The sequence below is a fragment of the Pangasianodon hypophthalmus genome, chromosome 5, assembly GCF_027358585.1.
Source record: "Pangasianodon hypophthalmus isolate fPanHyp1 chromosome 5, fPanHyp1.pri, whole genome shotgun sequence".
Classification (NCBI taxonomy): domain Eukaryota; kingdom Metazoa; phylum Chordata; class Actinopteri; order Siluriformes; family Pangasiidae; genus Pangasianodon; species Pangasianodon hypophthalmus.
This window is the reverse complement of record NC_069714.1, coordinates 26,066,475-26,084,819: the sequence shown is the minus strand read 5'-3', so window position 1 is coordinate 26,084,819 and position 18,345 is coordinate 26,066,475. Positions and strand designations below refer to the sequence as shown.

The following is an 18,345-nucleotide window of genomic DNA, read 5'->3' as shown; positions in this document are numbered from 1 at the left end:
CAGTATGAATGATTTTTGTGTGCAAGCTGCAGTATTATGTAAGTTGTGTTTTGAAGATGTGTATTGCCTCTATTTTTAAAAAAAATCTTTCAATAAAAAAAAATTAAAGCTTATCGGCTGTCAGCTGATACTGAAAGTTTCAGTATCCGTAAATATTCATGATTTATATTGTGATCATTTATCCATTATCGTACATTCCTACCGACTATTATATTAGTACATCATTAAATTACTTGATGATATAAATACAGCACGGACTCAGTCCATAATGTTTTTTGGATATATAGATATATTTTAGATATATTGTATATTATTTATGCTGAATACCGTCCTAATTTGTTCTTCTCCCTGCGTTAACACTGTAGTTTCTTTTTGTTGTTGCTACAGTTTAATTATTAACGTTTATGACACTTCAGCTGAACAGCATTGCATGTAAAACAGTCATGGGAGTAGAGCATGTTAAACCAGTGACATCCTGACATTAGTTACGTTTTCAAAATTCATTTGAAAAGCAAATATCCTCAAGCTCGTATTCTGTGTCACAAACAACATAAAGGTGCTGTTGTGGCACGTCGGACTGTGGGGGCGTCTGTGAAGTGATTCTAGTTGACTGATCGGTTTCAACTGATTTGATAGCTATTTGGCTGCTGTCTGATTTCAACAATGAGCCCCAGCTCTTATTGCTAAACAAGTGTGATTCATGCTGCTATGTTTCTTGATGTCATGTTCTCTATTAACGGGATGAGAGCACAGAGAACATTGTGAGAGGGAGAAGTTATTTTAAAGGGCGCGGTTATTTTGGTAGGAATTTAAATGATGTAATAAATCAGTTTTATTGCATTTTTGTTGTCTTAAATTGTAGAAAATATTCATTTCACTTGCACTGTAGGTTATAAGTCTATATGAGTGGCAGACTAGGAAAACTCTTCACATAACTACAGACTTTCTGAAATATGGTTCTCTTTTGCATGTATCGCTCCATACTTAACGTTTTATTATTTTAATATCTGTTTACTCCCTAAAAGTTTCACATAGCGGCACGTAGCTGTCCAACTTAAGAGCTTGAACAGAGTGTGACACTTAGCTAGCAAGGATTTAGACAACATTTCCGTATCATTTTGGTGAAACATGTTTATGGTTTCTTAAATTTGCGGTATCAAAGTATGTTACAGGCAGAAAAACACAATTGTGACCAAAAACCAGTCTTCCCATTTTTTTGTTTTTGAATCCAATGGATTTTCCCCAAACACTCCTCCAAACATTATAGATCTTTTTGTTAAGCTTTTGTGAAAGTATTTTACATCAGTGGACTTTGTCAGTCTTTGGTTTTGCATTCCAGACTTTGAATTTCGTGAGTGAAACTGTGTATCAAGTTTTAACTTGAGTGAAATTTGACACACAGAGTTTCCATACAAAGTCAGCTACTTTGAATGGGAGTTCCTTCATGTGGCAGCTTGAAAATCAAAATGGAAGTGTGTAGCCTGAGACTTTATATCCTCCCGAACTTGATTATACATTATTCAGTCAAAGACAAAATAAAACAAAAACAAAACAAAAACTGTATGCATGGTTGCCAGGTCTGTGATATTCCCTCCCAATATGGCTAGTTTGAAAATTCAGTCACATATGAAAACTATAAGTTCAGAGGTTGTTTTTTTTTTTGGGCTACTTTCAAAATTTCCTGCAGCTGGAAAAAAAAACAGAGAAGGAAAAATTAATTCTTATACATTTTTATTGATGCAGGAGTTAAATACCTGGCAACTCGAAACAGCTAGCACATTCAGTAGGCTAAAGTTGAGAAAAGGAGGAAGAAGAGAAAGAAAGTAGGCGGAGTGTTTGACGTCATGTCATTGGTTGATGGCTTATGGCTATTTCCTGTCCGACGATTGTGAGTTGGAAGGTGGGTGAAAATGGGCAAGGTGAGCAGAAGTTAACTAGACAGCTAGTAGCTTACAGGGAAATATGGGAGGTGATATTGTAAAGACTGTGAGTGAGGAAAGCGGCCGTTGGAATGGATTAAAAAAGGGTCCGAAGCTATTTACGGTTGGTGAGTTTGCTACAAAAGCTTAACAAATTATTTACCCATGAAATTAGCAAACAAGCTTTATTGCAAACTGCAATAATAAAACTTTGATTTAGACTTGATGTCAGTGTTTCACAAGATTTTTACCAACCTCGGTCACACCTGCTTTGCGAGTAGACTCAAGGTGCAAATTTCCAACAGGTGAAGTAAGTCAGCCAGGATTTGTAATATAAATAAGGAAATGACAGGCTCATAGTAACACACCAATTAAAAAAGACCAAAGTACATATAAACATGGGTGGGTTATGTAGAGCATTTACTGATGAGATAACATTGAGTGTTTAAGGGACGATGCTCATGCTGAAACTGTAGCTGGTTTCGCTTTATTAATGATAGCTCAACACAGACAATATCACTATAGAATAATAACCCTCGTCAAGATTCAAATGAATAATCAAGAATATGGTTAATTTCAGGAACCTAGTTAGAAGATCTCAGGTGTTTATTGTGTTATCAGTGTTTATTTTTTAGAAAACATATCAGATCCTGTGGAAAATGGCAAAGATTGGAATTGGATTTGAAAAAGAAATATTTTTGGAAATGAAAATGTTTATATATAAACAGACTTTATATTATTATTATTATTATTATTATTATTATTATTATTTTATTATTATTATTATTATTATTATTATTATATTTTATATTTTATGTTTTATGTTTTATATTTTATATTTTATATTTTATATTTTATTATAATTATTATATTTGTAGTGTAGGTGATTTTTCTGTCTAGAGTTTAACTGTGAAGTGCTTCAGTTAAAAAAAAAAACAGCTTAGTAGCTTAATGGTTTTAAAAGGGAAAAAAGAAAAGCAACTTAGTAGTTTTTAAAGAAAGTAATATTGATGCTGGTATCAGCTGATACTCAAGTATCGGTATTGGTATCGGCAATGAAAGTGGTTTCATCGCATTCCTGTGTTGAATGTTTTATTTTAATAGACATTAAATAAAGTTAGCACTGTATATTTTTCAGGTTTTTTTAATGCAACACTGCTGTTTTGCTGGCAGTTGGTTATATCACTAACCACTTACTGTGAATCTCTCTCTCTCTCTCTCCCCCCATCTACAGGTGATTAGTCTCCCTCTGTAGTGTCCCAGGAGGACATGGAGGAGTGTGAATTGCCCCCGGCAGGCAGGGATCACCCCTGGAAAACTGCCACGCTGAGGAGGATGGCATGGGCGCAGAGTCGAGACTCATGGCCAGCCCCGGAATCGGAAGAACCGCTCACTAACAGCAACAGCAACAGCAACGACAAGCCTGGAACGGCCTCTGAGACTGGTATCTATCTATCTATCTGTCTATCTGTCTATCTGTCTATCTCCATTATGCTGTCTGTTTCTGCTGCAGTCTCAGGGATGTGTTAGTAGAGGGCAGCTGTGTTCCAATAGAGGGGGAAAGCAGAATATTTAACTGCATCTTTCATCCTTGATATGGGACTAATAAAATCTTTTATTGAGGTTTCTTCTTTTCTCCTTTACTCTTCTTACATCAGTGTCTCTGTCTCAAACACATTTTTGGAGAGGAAACTTTGAGTGTAGTAGTGGAGGATGGTTGCAGATGTAATCACAACAGTGAGAAGTTTAGTTAAAGATTAATTTTACCCCTAAGCATAGATGTGTAATTGGTTATCCAAGACATGCACATCTTTGCCCTGGAGCTACAAGGCTAAAGAAGTAATTGACGCTTATAGCTAACAGTTTAGCGTTGTTCGAAATCTATAAATGAATCATTAGACTGAAGGAAAAAACTCCTAGTGAATGGGGGAATAAAAAATGTATTGCATGTGAGTGGACTGGACATGTCCATGCTAACAGTATGTAGTGGTGGAATCACTCAGATTCAACCAGACTTTTTTTTTTTTTTTTTTTTTGGTTTTGGTCACTGGGTGAATTTGATTCGTGTTTGGTCTGAGTGCTGCTCTCGCTGAATAATCAGATGTTGATGGGTTGTTTTCAGGAGTCTCCCATATCTCCATAGCAATGGGCCAAAAAATACTAAATGCTGCGGTTAGATTGTAGAAGTTGGCACTTTTGCAGTCGCTTCAAAAGCACAGTTTTGTCTCAGTGTTATTAGGGGACCAAGCACTAAAGGTGCATAGGCACCATATTGTTATTCTACATTTTCTTCTTCTTTTTCTTGAAAATATCTGGTAAAAAGTTATGAAATTTGGCAGAGTGGAGAGGGTCTAAGGAACATTCTGACCAAATTTGGGCAAAGTGCTGCAAATGCTGTAGAACCACCATTGGGTCAAATTTGGGCCAAATTTGGGCCTAACTTTTATGTTCTTAACTTTTGAACAGTTTGTCCAAAATTTATAAGCCTCTGGGTCAAGATGAGTTCAGCACACCCTATGACCTCAATTTCCTCCTATTTAGATTTTCTGCCGTCTTGGATTTGGAAATTTTTGTCTTGGAAATTTTGTCCAGTCATCACCAAATTTAGCATATCTTCAGAGTAAGCCTCACAAAAGTTAGCAAAAGAATTTTGAGTGCACCAAATGGTTTGTTCGTAATGGGCCAACGAGTCTGACGGAGAAGCCGCCAAACAGGAAGTGAGGCTGTACCTCAGCAGCAACTTTGCGCACTGACACAAATCTTGGTAGGCATCTTCAGGACCATGCCCTGGGACAACGCAACAAATTTCATGACAGCGCCACTTACTGGTCAAAAGTTACCATAACATGCCGATAATGCTTCCATCTAAGTGCCATTTTTGCTACTCCTCCTCCAAATTTTGTCCAATCTTCACCAAGTCTGGCTCACATCATATTGAGACCTGTCTAAAAAAACTGTCTACTGCCATTCTAGCCTTTCAATGTGCTATTATACAGACAACAAACACAATATAAGACAGATATAAGTTAGGTTCAGATACTTGCACAAAGTGGGGAAACAAAGGCCCAGACTGTCAGAGAATTGTCAGAGTCAGTCAGTGAATCACTCACATCATGAATGAAACTACAAATCACTCTTGAATCCCTTTTCCTAAAGTTATGGCTCTGCTTTCCTGTGATTGCTTAGGCAACAATTGTAGTGCATCTGTGAACCTGCGGCTCACCAAGTCGGTGCTTGGCCCCCTAAAATGCTGCATGCAGCTTTAATTATTATTATTATTATTTTTACATGATCTACTGTATGTACATTTCATGCAATTGCAGAAAAAGGTGCTTATGAATCAAACATTATTATAATACAAATTGCTTCTAACATACAATTCCTCTTTCAGACTTTGCCAAATTACGTGCTGAAAAAAGTGATTGCAGTCTTGATGGTACTTAAGATGCTACCCTTTTTCCATTCTGTTTGGCTCTTAGTGTTTTATCAGCAAAGCCTGACAAATGTGTTTGGTCCGGTTGTGTGATGATTCAGTCGGGCAGCTTGCAACAATGCTAAACTGGTGGCTATAAGCTTCCATTACTTATTAGCAAAATTAGCCTAGTATCCCCAGTGCAAAACAAAAGTACACCAAACATGTCCTGGCCGAGCGACTACATTAGGGATGAACAGAAAATTGTGTATATTTCATTCTTTTAATTCTTGATCTGGGTTCATGTGACAGTAAACAAATTAAATGTCTGTGTGTGTGTGTGTGTATTGTGTTTGGCTGTGGGAACTCTAACAGGATGCTGCTCGTGGGATTGTGGCCTGCTTTGTAAACTTCCTTTACATGTGTTTTTCTTTTTTCTTTTCTCTTCTTTTTCTTTTAGGTCCGATCCCTAACAAAATAGCGAGCTGGCTGAGAGAATGCAGGTAGGATCCTGACTGATTACGCAATGCCATTCGGCTGCATTCAGATGTAAATGTTGTCAGTAGGATTAATGTTTGTGGTGTGACTCGAATACTTCTCGCTGTGTTAAAACAAAGGATTCAGTAAGGACTCAGGATGGAAAAACACTGTCTGGATGGTTTTGTGCGATGGCCTCCGATTTGCTGTTGGTTTCAGATGGAGATGTGAATGGCTTTGTGGTTTTTGTGAAGTGTCCAAGTTTAGATTTCCTGTTCACTAAAAGGCAGCTCGCTCTCTTCTGCTGAACTGGTACACGTTTTGTGTGTGTGTGCGTGTGTGTGTGCGAGTGTGAGTTCCTTATGTCTGTGTAGAAACAGTATGTTTAAAACAGTCATCTTGATGAATTCTTGGTCTCTCTAACACCATCGCCTGCCCAATTATAGTGAAAGAATACCTTTTTGTTACGTTCATGAAGCACTGATAATGTGTTTACGGTATTTCCTGGATATCGAGTCACTCTTTTTCTTCTTTTGCACTTAAATAGTGTTTTACCCTCTTTTTAACTAAATTTTAAACTTAATTTTATTTCCTTTTTTTTTTCTTCTTTGGAGCTGGTTATGGCTGTTTACTTTGTTGCCTAATTAGTAGCAGGAAATGTGATTTAATATGATGTCTGAACTTCCTCTAAACCAGGTTAGCTTTAGATATGAACTACCCTGACAGGATTTCTGAGAGGATTTTTTAAACTTTTATTCATAAATATTTTAAATATTAACCATTATTGCTAACCTGACAAGAATTCTGAGAGAATTGTTAACACGTTTTCATAAATGTTTCAAATATATTCCTAGCCAGCTAGCTAACATGAGCCAGCCTGACAAAATTTCTTACAGGATCTTGACTGCATCTTAATGTTACCAGTCTCTACTACTAATGCTAAGCCAAAATGAGCTAACCTGATAAAATTTCTGAGAAGATTTTTAACTCTTATTCATAAATGTTTCAAATATTCACTGATATTGCTAGCCTTCTAGGTAACAATTATTCAGTTAATAATTTCTGAGATGATTCTTGTGTCTTACTCATAAATGTTACAAATCACAACTGCTAATGCTAACCAACTAGCTAACATGAACTTACCAAACAGCACATCTGTGAGGATTTTTTAACTGTTTAAAATGCTGCACAGTTTAAATTAATATTCATAAACATTTCAAATCTTCATTGACAATGCTAAGCAAGCAGGGAGATCGGATTTCTGAAAGGATTTTTGCATCTTTTTTAATAAATGTTACATTTCTTTTTTTATTCCTAGTGCTAGACAATTAGCTAAGATGAACTAACCTGACAGGATTTCTGAGAGGATTTTTTTTTTTAACTCTTATTCATAAATGTTACAGATTTGAATTGGTATTGCTAGCCATCTAGCTAACATGGGCTAGCAACCATATTTCTGAGACGATTTTCAACATTATTCACTGATACTGCTAGCCAACTAGCTAACATAAGCTAACCTGACAGTATTTCTGAGAGGATTGTTAAGTGTTATTCATATATATTCAAAAAAAATCTTCCCTGCTAATGCTAACCAATCAGCTAGCATGCTAACTTGACAGGATTTCTGAGAGTATTTTTAACTCATGTTTATAAATGTGTTAAATCTCCACTGCTATTGCAAGCTAACAAGCTAACATGAGCTAAGCCGGCAGGATTTCTGAGAGTCATGATGTTCTGCTGAATGAATGAATAAATTAATTAAATTATTTGATAATTGGAATACATATAGCAGTGAACAGCAAAAATTATACACAATAAAATCACAGAGAATATACATGCATTGTGATTCTAATGCTAGCTGCTAGCTAAGATACTAAGAATTTTTAAAATCTTTCCTTTTTGCTTTCCGTTTTGCTGCTTCTTTTGCTTTTATTGTTGTTAATTCCACGCAAATCTACTTAATGTATTCCTTGTTACCATAATTATTAATATTTTTTTTATTTGACAGTGTAGTTTTTTTTAAGTTACTTAAAAATGAGGTGTATAACATTTATCAGGTTTTTAATGATTAGGTCACATTCAAGATGAGATGCTAAATAAAACTAAAAACAAAAATAGGTTAATTTTTTTTATTTCTTTATCTAAGACAGTATAGGTATCATGATAGAAGCCCTGTGTCTGCTAAATAATAACAATAAAAAAAATACAGTAAATTTACCATGCAGTCCTCATTAGTCATCTTTCAAGTCATTATTAACTTTATATTTCATGAAATAAAAATTTACAGGTGCATAAAAGTTATTTTATTAAATGTATTGAAGGGTGAGTTATTGACTGTGATGTCAAGTGACAGATAGCTACAAATACATTCATGATCACACATAACAAGGTTTATTTATTCCTTTGAGCTCCCACTTTTCTGCGCTACACGAAGATGCAATTATGCGGATCTCCCTTTTCCTCATGTGACCGGGACAAACACACAGTGAGTGGAGGGGGGGTTGGTGTTTGTGCGTTGGTGCTCGCTCCACACTCGGTCAATAAAACATTCTCGTGCTATCAGTGCTTCTTCCCCGTTCAGTCCACAGAGAGGGAGAGAGTGAGAGAAAGAGGGAGAGAGAGAGGGAGAGCGGAGACATGTGGCTGTCTCACTTCTCTGGAATTTTATGGATATCCTGTAGTGCTGAACTTTTATCGATATGCAGGATTTTGATCCATGTCCAGAGGTTTAAGAGTCATTGTGTGAACAGAGTGGACTTTATTCTTAGCCTTTGAGGCTGGTGTGTGTATGTATGTGTGTGTGTGTGTTCATGCTGCCTGGTTTCTCACGCCGCTCGTGCATTCAGGTGTCTGGATGAAAGTGGAGTCTGAGAGCGAAAGCAGCATTTTGTAAGTGTTTATATTAAATGATTGTGAGCATATATGAATGCTTAGTGTGTTCATGTCTTACTGTGTGTGTGTGTGTGTGTCTGCATTTGACTTTCATTGCTAGAGATCAAACATTTCAAAGTTAACCAGTTAACAAAGTTAAAATCTTGCGCAATCTTATTCGTACGTATAATGAAATGTGATAAAGTTCTATGATTACACTGTAATACCTCTTTACGCTTTATTGCACTTTATATTCTGCGTGTTTAACAGCTTCAAGGTGGAACAGCTGTTTGTAGTTGGGGCTATTGCGTGTGTATAGTATGTTTTGTCTAGATATATAAGTATATAGAATACACTTCACTGATATCATGTGTTGTATCATCCTTATCTTTATCCTATTGTAATGTTTAATGTCTATAAGCACAGCGAGAGCTCAACAACCGAGTCATGCTTTAGTGTACTTGGCCAGTAACACGTGTTTGTGATGTTGTGTGTCAGCATGTTGTCATGGTCCAGTATATGTATCCTTTATAAACTGAGGTTTTTAAAGGAAAAGTCTGGAGTTTTTTTAAACGTAACCTTTATCAAGTTTTCTTAAACAAGAATTTTGACACACTTCCTTGTACTGAGCAAAGAAACAGAAAACCTGTTTAATCCAAACTCGCTTATAAAGGAAGTCTAAGGGCAGTCACTGAACATCTACGTGAAACACTGTTTTCAGTTTTTAAGCTCTAAATCTGTATAAATCGTCCAGCTACTAGTGTATTTGTGCAGGCCCAAGTGTAAGTAAATGATATGTTTTACTTCCCCAGTGTTGGGAAGTTGGACAAAGCTGCATAAGAAGAATTATGAAGAAATTTCTCTCATGCCTATTTAATCCCAATATGTTCATGGATAAAGTAATGGCAAAAAAGATAAAAATCATTTAAAATTTGTTTGATATGGTAGCATATTTAATATTGTTTATTAAGAAAATTCAACACCTACCTAAAAACTTTATTACAGGTGAGCTTGGAGGTTCTGTTTGTGGCGTAACTCTTATTTTTATAATGATCTTATTTTCCTTTACTTATTTGCTGTTCTTAGTTTTGTCCCTGTTTTGATGTGGAACATGCAGAACAAGTAAAGCATGGCCGTGTGTAAACAAAATGTCACAACTCCTTGTCTAAATATTTTTGCAGCCCACTGAAGCTTCACCTTTATGATTTTTTATTTTTTTTTTTTTTAATCAGTTTGACTCCATATAATATCCAATGTGTGTTACATTGTTGGTTAACGTGCGTGCATGTTTATATATTTATCTGTGTACACTTTAGGACTCCTCTTGGAGCTTCTCTTGATGAGCAGTCCAACAGTCCGACCAAAGGTGAGTACAACTGTTTATCTGGAGTTGTGTTTTTTTTTTTTTTTTTTTTTTTTTTTTTTAATTTATTTAAACAAAAATTGCAAGTTTTATAAAATCTTTGTGGTTGCTGAGGTTAGGATTAGGTGCAAGCAATAATTAGCTGCAGTAATCATTATGAAAGGTCTGCGTGTGTGTGTTTGTGTATCAACATTTTTAAAGTGCTTCCATGGTCTTCACTACATTAAAGTGATTGTAAGACAGATAAATGTTGCGTGTTATCAGATCATTACCTTTTCTTCTAAGCAGAATATTCATTCCTCCCATGTATGAGCCCTGCCTCCTAAATCATATCTGCCTACAATCAACTTTTACATCAACTTTTTATTTATGTTGCAGTATTATAGTATGCGTTTTTATTGGCCTTCCTGTCTGTACCACCTTCTCTGGGGGAGTCTAGTTTAGTGTATGTCCTGTTAGTGTTATTGTTCCTTGGACTGCAGCCCTTACTATAATCACTAGTGACCTGACCTACTTGGTGCTTCACACAAAATAAATCTCCTGGCTTTTCTTAACTTTAAAGAACAGAAGGATAAAAAAAAAATAAAGTTGGAAAGAAGGAAAGTAAGAAAGGCAAAAGTAAGAATGAGAGAATCATTAGTTTGTAGTGTTTATTTATTTATTATTATATGACGTTGCTTGTGTAATGACAGTTCAGCTGTCTGATTTACTTTCCAGATTGGAGAAGTTTGTCACAGCTAAAATAATTCAGTTGTATTTAGATATTATTTGGGTGAAGTTGGTGATATAAATAGTGAACATCTACAAAACCGGGACAGGATGTTTAAATGTGTACCTGAAGTCAACACATAATAATGTTTAGGATTAGGATACAAAGATTTTGGGCCCAAAAGTGAGTTTAAAAAAAAAAAAAGGCAGTAAGTTCATGCTTAAAACAGAATGAACATTTTAGCGCAGAATTTCAATTATTATTATATTGAGTCTGTTTTCACCTGCTAGCAAAGCCTCCCCTATAGCACAACACCATCAAGATTCAATCTTGTATCATCATCTCCTGACTTTTACACTTTTTTTCGTGGGTGGGTTTTAGAGAAAGGTTGATTACTCAACTGGAATGTGGAGTGACGAGTCTTCTGACCCATTCAATAAACCGTAGCATTTCACACAAAATGTCAGGGAAATCTGGACCGAGTGCCACGTATCGGATATCGTCTGGCTGGAATTGTAGCCAGTTGCCTACACTCTTAAAAATAAAGGGGCCAGAAAAGGTGAAAGTGATGCCAGAGCTCAGTGGTTCTCAAAGTTGGAACTGTGATGTGTAGCCAGTGTGTCTTCTATTAAATTTATTATAGTTATTATATGTATTATTGAATTCTTCTAGTTATTAGTCTAAAAGCCTGGTCACGTGAATTGAATGACTGTAGCCTATAAATAATTTCAGCTTGGATCTACTGTGTTATGATTGTGGAAATGTCAAGAATCAAAAGCTCTATGACTAATAAATACCTACAGTATTATTATTAATAAAATAATGAGTCTGCTATTTGTTTAGTTGAATTTTCTTGCATAAAATAATTATTTTCTGGTCTCTGTGTGTGAATTAAGGGGTCACTTGCTGCAAAAAGGCGGAGAACCCAAGCCATAGTAGAAGCCTTTTCGTTTCCCTATGGAACGTTGTGTTTCATGATTGTTTAATCGTTTTGTTGAAACTAAATTATTTTCCACCACAAAATCCCTTCCTCATAATGGTAACCTTTTTTAAGTTCTTTGTGACAACAGTGGTTAAAGCGCTATCATTCCAAAGGTTTTTATTTTTTTATTTTTTAGCACTGGCACCGAGCAGCTATTTAATATAAAAACGAGAGTATTTTGCATGGTGTGATCTTCCTTTCTAGCTAGCTACAAAATACAAGCTTCTTGTTATATTTTTGAGAACTCACCAGTAAATAAAATAACTTCTGTAGTAGTTGGTTGTGATTAGGACGATATGACGACATAATATTGATATTGTGATAAATTGTGTTACAGTACACTTTTTCTAACTGATTTTTATTTTAAATAATTAAAAACTGCAAGCTGTTAATTTTATACTGAATTTTTTTAAAATTCAGTATAACACATCTAAAGAAATTTAATTATAAATAATTTTGTTTAATATTAGAATTTATTAAAAGTATTAAAGTTTTCATTTTCATTTTATTTATGTGGACATAAAATAAGTGTCATTGAACTCGTTTTTTATTTTTTTATTTTTTCAGTTACTACTGTTTTGCTGGCAGTTTGTTACTAAACCTATATATCATGATATAGGTATCATGTTGATATGATATTTCTGTCATATTGTCTAGTCCTAGACATCGTTTTAGACATTAGTTTCTGGAAATGAATACATAATCACAAAATTAACTCATGCAGTTACATTGGTGCGTCAGCGTAACCCAGATATGAAATCCTTGCTGAAATATTTGGTTATGATCTTTTTAGACATGTAGAGACATGTGCATGTGTGTGTACATGCGTGTGAGCTGCAGTTGCGGTAAATAAAACTCTACAAGAGAAAAAGGAGTGGTTAAAACAGATAGCAGCATGTTGACCGCGAGATTAAAGAAACAATTTGGTTTAAACACGCTGAACCTGTTCTTTAGAGGGGTTTATGGTCTGCAGTCAGCAATGGAATGATCTTTATTACAGTAATAATAAAGTCTTACTGTTTATTATTGTGTATAAATCCTTACTAAATGCACAATATGGATGTTTAACATGCTTCCTGTCACTAATCTCTGACATTGAGATATAAGTAACAGAAAGACTGTGGTACCTGTGAAAGCTGCACTACAGCCAATTCATTATTTCCCAGAATAAATGTAGGAATTCTTAACTACAAGACTAAATTGAACTAAATTGAATGGATCAGTTATCTAGTCATTTACAGTTACTGGCTAGAATGTAAAGTATGAAAGTGTTGACTGTTATCTGTATGAGAGCACTGAGCTCATGCTGTGGTTGTTTGTGAGCTCATGCTGTGGTGCTTTAATACATAATAATAAATATTTCAATTAAAACCGAAAGGGTACTTTATAAGCAATCAAAGGGCTACTAAGAGCTCCGTCTGGCTTTCAGTTCAGCACGCCATATATATGTGTATGTATGTATGTGTGTGTGTGTGTGTGTGTGTATGTATATGTATATATAGAGAGATAGATAGATAGATATTATAGTATTAGGGATGTAACATGATTCCTGAATCTGTTTAGTTCCCAAAATATTTGTTTCTGTTTTCATATTTGGATTAAAACCTGAAGTGCATGTGGTCTATACTGGCAGGTTTTTTTTTTTTTTTAAATATTATTTATTTTTATTATTTTTCTTAAACATGTTTTTAATGAATTGTTAACCATATCACTGTGCCCTAGAAACACTGGAAAACACTGGGGGGAAAAAAAAAAAAAAAGCAGGGCTGCTGGTAAAATTCACAAGTTATAACAATATATAGCCTTCTAAGAATAGCCAACTAATAAAATTTTACTGGATTTACTTCAGTTTGTGGGTTTATTACATTCCAGAAATCAAGATCAGAAAAGTTCGCTGGAAATGCTGTCATAATCTACTCTCAGTGGTTCTGGAGTCCCTTAAACTGTGTTTCATAAAAATGCTCATATGATTTCCTGAAAAGTTTATTTATTTATTTTTTTTAATAATGATAAAGAATGATAATGTAAGAATGACAAAAACACACAATGAATGTACAAGTCATACAATATTTTAAAATTAATATGCAGCTCTGTGCACAGCGCGTGGTCTGCGTGAGCTTATTGAGCGGCATCACGAAACAAAATGTTTCTTTTGTTTATCCATAAATATGGTAGAAATATGGTTTTATTTTGGATCTCAATAAGGCAGTGTTTAGGTCAGGCTAAAACTGAATAGAGCTTCTGTTAGTATCCAAACCTTTGATGTCATGCCAGCAGTGTTGCAGGTTCCACATGTAATACACGTGTGTTGCGGATATAACTTGCAAATCAGAAATGTGCACCAGTGTTAACTTGTTTCTCCTGCCACTATATAGTATGTACAACATTTACCATTCTCTCTGCTAAACTCGGAGCAACGAATCTCTGTTTTTCATCACCTGATTCATACAGAGCGATTACTGTAGGTAATCAGCAGTGTGTGGGAATGATAGGGTGCGTGCGAGTGTGTGTTGACAGATGGCAGTTCACAGAGTTTAGGTGTTAAAAGGTGAACAAGCTTCTCCCAGTTCTGAAGAAGGAGTTTAGCAGAGGGTGGGGTTTATGATAGACTCAGTATCATGGGTAGGTTTTTATCGTCACAGGTCACCAGAGTTGTTTAAAAAGACAAAAAAAAACAAAAACAATTCCAACTGCAATACACCATGTGCAGGAAGACTGAAGGAGAAAACCTGGCCTTTATACATGATAGCACTAAGATAATACCGCTCACATACACACACATTCACCTTAATTAATGTAATGTATACTGAATAAATAAATAAATAAATAAATAAATAAATAAATGTTGTATTAGTAAAGTTGTATTAGTAGTCTTGGTTTGGCTTTGGCACAATTTCAACCCTTTCTGATTAAACAAAACTGTATTGATTCATGGGATGGGACAAAAAAAATAGCAACACCTATATATTCAATGAATATATTAATATATGAATGTCCCTCCCCCCCTTTTAATTAAGTGTATTATTATGTTTTAATGATTTTATAGTGTTTATAAGGAACAAAACACTTGGGGTTATGCTATTATAGGAAAATAATCAATGACGAGGTGCTGTGATGCAGCCCAATATACTTACCACCATATACTTCAGTTTATACCCCAGAAAATAAGACCCAACCCACTAAACTTTTTGTTTTTTCACATTTTGATTTGGCTAAATTTGCTGATTTTATGTTAACTTGTTTGCTGATTTTTTTTCTTTTTTTTTGCAAGTGTGATCATCATCAAAATGAGCATGAAAATTCCATGTTTATTTATATAAATAAGAAATCGAAAACTAAAAACTCAGGCTAATGCAGAAAATAAATGACATATGCAGGGTTTAACTGTGTAAGTTGGATCGTATAAATTTTGTGTAAATGTTGTAAAATTGGAGTGAGTTCAGAGTTTAAAGGAATAGTTCAGGCAAAAATGAAACTCAAAACTTTAGCTAACACACAGCTCAGTGTGTCTGGTTTCTGTGTTTTCTCAAAGTGCAAGTGACAGGTTCAGCACTTATCATTGAAGCCCTTGTCGTCTTCTCTCTCATCAGACTCATTATGTTAACGTGAGATTTCTTCGCATTGCATCTGTAACTCTCTGGTTGTTTTATTCTTTGTTTTTTGTTAGTAGTCTTTTTTTTTAATTAGCATGTTTTACAGTAACTATCAGGATCTAGTCACTTTCCGCCCCACCACTCCTTGTGAACTTTGGAGCCGAGACCTACACACAGCACACCACCATGTGGTCAATAGGATTGCTCTGTAGATAAGCCAGTGATGGTTCACACCAACAGTATGTTTTATCTCTGCCTGAAGAGCTGATTTGTCAACGGGAACTGTGTGTGGGTGTGAGGAAATGTGATTTTGAGAAATGGAGAAGAGTTCTTTGCCTGTCGTTAGTGTTTAGCAATGGCAGAGTGTAAGGATTTTCTTCTTCCTTTGCTTTTTAGGACCACCGAGGAATGGCTGTAGCTTCGAAGATGACTTGTCCTTGGGTGCTGAGGGTGAGTGTTTATATAAATATAGAAAATACTGAAAGTACTGTTTTTCTTTCTCTTATTCACTGAGAGAATAACTTGTCTCTAAAGAGCAATGAGAACTTTTCAGGAGGTTTCAACTGATATGAATGTTTTGCCACTGATACAGATTTGAAGGAGCTTTAAGGAAATTTGGGGGAAAAAAGGCAGCCATTTTGATTTAATAATATTCATTTTTTTAATAATGCAAGGGAAAAATGCATTCATTCAAATGAATAAATTAGCAGAAAAACAACTTTATTAAAATTGATGAAAGATAGGAATTAAGAAATAGATTCTTTGGAAGGTATTTAAACTTAAAACATAATATTGACAAATAAAAAAAATGTTCATTAAGCAATTAAAACATGAATATACAACTAAGCATTGCAGGAAGCTGGGTAACTAGAAGCTAAAGAAATAAATAAGATGTATTTTAGTGAGGAAATATCAGGGATTTTTACTGAAAATGAATTCTACAACTGTAGAAACTAAAGGCAGCTTCACCAGTTATAAGGGGTCCAAGCATGTTTCGTGTTTTGGGCCATAAGCATATAGCAAAATGTGTTTTGACAAAATTCTTTCTACTACAGATTTATTGAGTTAAACCAACAGCTTTGAGAGCCATTAAACTTGTATAATACACAAAATCTGTTTTAGTAAACTTTCCTTATATATCCAATTGTTATGAAATTTGACAAACCAGAACCATTTGTGATTGGTGGCCACCAAATAATTGGAGAGGAGGTGGGGCTTAACACATGCTTAGCTAAATAAATATTGTGAGATTAACTGCAGATTGACAACCTGCTGCTGTTTTAATTCATGTACAATTTTTTATTTATAGGTTTAAGTTAATGTGTAAGCACACTCACCAGGGCAAGCTTTGACAATAAGAAGAGTCTAACTCACACTGTAAGCAATTATTCCAAATTATCACAACATAATAATTACTGAGGTACTGCGTTTTCATTTGTCCCAGCTTTACCTGTTGCCCTTCTGCACCGCCTCTCTACTGACTCAGCTTTTGAGTTAAGACTGAAAATGCAGAAGTGAAAGTATATCCTACCCAGTGAGAGCTGCCATTGGAATCCTTTTCAGAAGTGAAACTGTGTGTATGTGAAACAACTGTCAGTCCAAAATCGGGCAAAGCAAGAACATAACTAGATCAAATGAACCTGTTACAGGCATTAATGTTCTAGTACACCTGGGTTACCAGGGTGCAGACAATCAAATCAAAAACAAAGGAGCCAGGGTCTTAGAGAAAACTGGAAATTGATTTGACACAGGTCAGTCCAAATGGGATGGAACTGTGGTAAAATCATTTGAAGCAATTATATGAAGAAAAAAAGAAACACTTTGGAAGTCACAAAGCTGCCAACTGAGCCAAGCGGCTAGCATCCATGATCTGCCATGCTGCTTATAAGGACAAAGCCCTGCCCTCTTGGCCTGAATGCTAAACTCTGGTTGGTCAGATGACTTTGAAGCAGTAATGACAATGACAATTTATTTATATAGCACAATTAATTACAACTTCCGTTGACCAATGTGCTTTCCAGCAAGTCATCAAAAACAGAAAAACACACAACAAACAAACAGAAAGGTTAAAAAAACACAAATATCCCATCAGCCATACGCTTGATGATAATGATGACTGACCCGCTTGACTCCCAGTCCTTATGTGATTTGTAATGTAAATTTGTGCTGTCTTGCTAACACACTTACAAGGACATTTAGGAGTTTCTGTAAAGAGTCACAGGAATGACACGAAAGGAGGATGAAGATGGAATGTTCTGGGAGGAATATTTATCCGGACTGTGTATGACACTGTTTACTAATACTGAATTTTTGTATTTTTGTGCATTAGTGTAGTATTAGTGTAACTGTAGGTGGTTGGATATTGTATTGAATGAATATTTCCTTGTGATATGGCCATTCTTACACTTCTCTTTCTGTCTCTTTTTCTCTGTAGCCCATCTACTCCAGAGCAGCAGCGCCAAACCTGCCCCCAGGTAAGTAAAACCTCCTGAATGATTACCAGTGACCCCATTTTTTTCCCCTTAAGTCATGACTGTCACCTGTTCATCTAACCCAGTGTTCATGTTAGCAAGTGTCAAAGGAACAGGGGTTCTTTCCTTTTCTTAGACTGTATGAGTTTAATTTTTGAAGTGTTAGCTCTGCCAAAATCCTCCAATAGAAGGACAGCATAGGATCGTGCAAAACTCACAGGAGAGCTACGAATACAGTAGTGAAAATGAAACATGCTTATGGGCAGAAAAATATTCTTATTACCTCAAGCTCACTTTGAAGAATGTTTCTTTTTATGCCACATTATGACGTAAGCATTACGTCAAACTTTCTTTAATCACAGGTCTATCGTCAGAGGATCTTCATCAGATAATCTGACATAGAAGTCATCTAAGTTTTATTATGATCATCTTGTACAGTATGACAAGTATTAATCTTAAAAGACTGCTACAAGAGCACGGTCTAAACTCGGCTTAAGTTCGCAAAATAAAGCCACAATTCTGCCTACGATTTCTCCGTTTTAAGCAAA

The 18,345-nt window shown here is 35.3% G+C and overlaps 1 protein-coding gene across 9 annotated transcripts in view; it reads left to right on the top strand.

Moving 5' to 3' along the window:
• The window catches only part of itprid2 (ITPR interacting domain containing 2), a 67,558-nt gene that overhangs the window by 28,516 nt on the left and 20,697 nt on the right, over positions 1–18,345 (top strand). For 7 of the 9 annotated variants that reach the window (XM_026913199.3, XM_026913195.3, XM_026913193.3 and 4 more), the window contains 5 exons: positions 3,154–3,363; positions 5,792–5,834; positions 9,996–10,045; positions 15,723–15,776; positions 17,761–17,800. In XM_026913199.3, coding sequence (XP_026769000.3) covers positions 3,189–3,363; positions 5,792–5,834; positions 9,996–10,045; positions 15,723–15,776; positions 17,761–17,800 — 362 coding nt within the window. In that variant the 5' untranslated portion in view covers positions 3,154–3,188. Of the gene's footprint in view, positions 1–1,354; positions 2,048–3,153; positions 3,364–5,791; positions 5,835–7,862; positions 8,698–9,995; positions 10,046–15,722; positions 15,777–17,760; positions 17,801–18,345 lie in introns of those variants that run through there. The other 2 variants (XM_026913192.3, XM_026913200.3) reach the window with 2 other exon arrangements.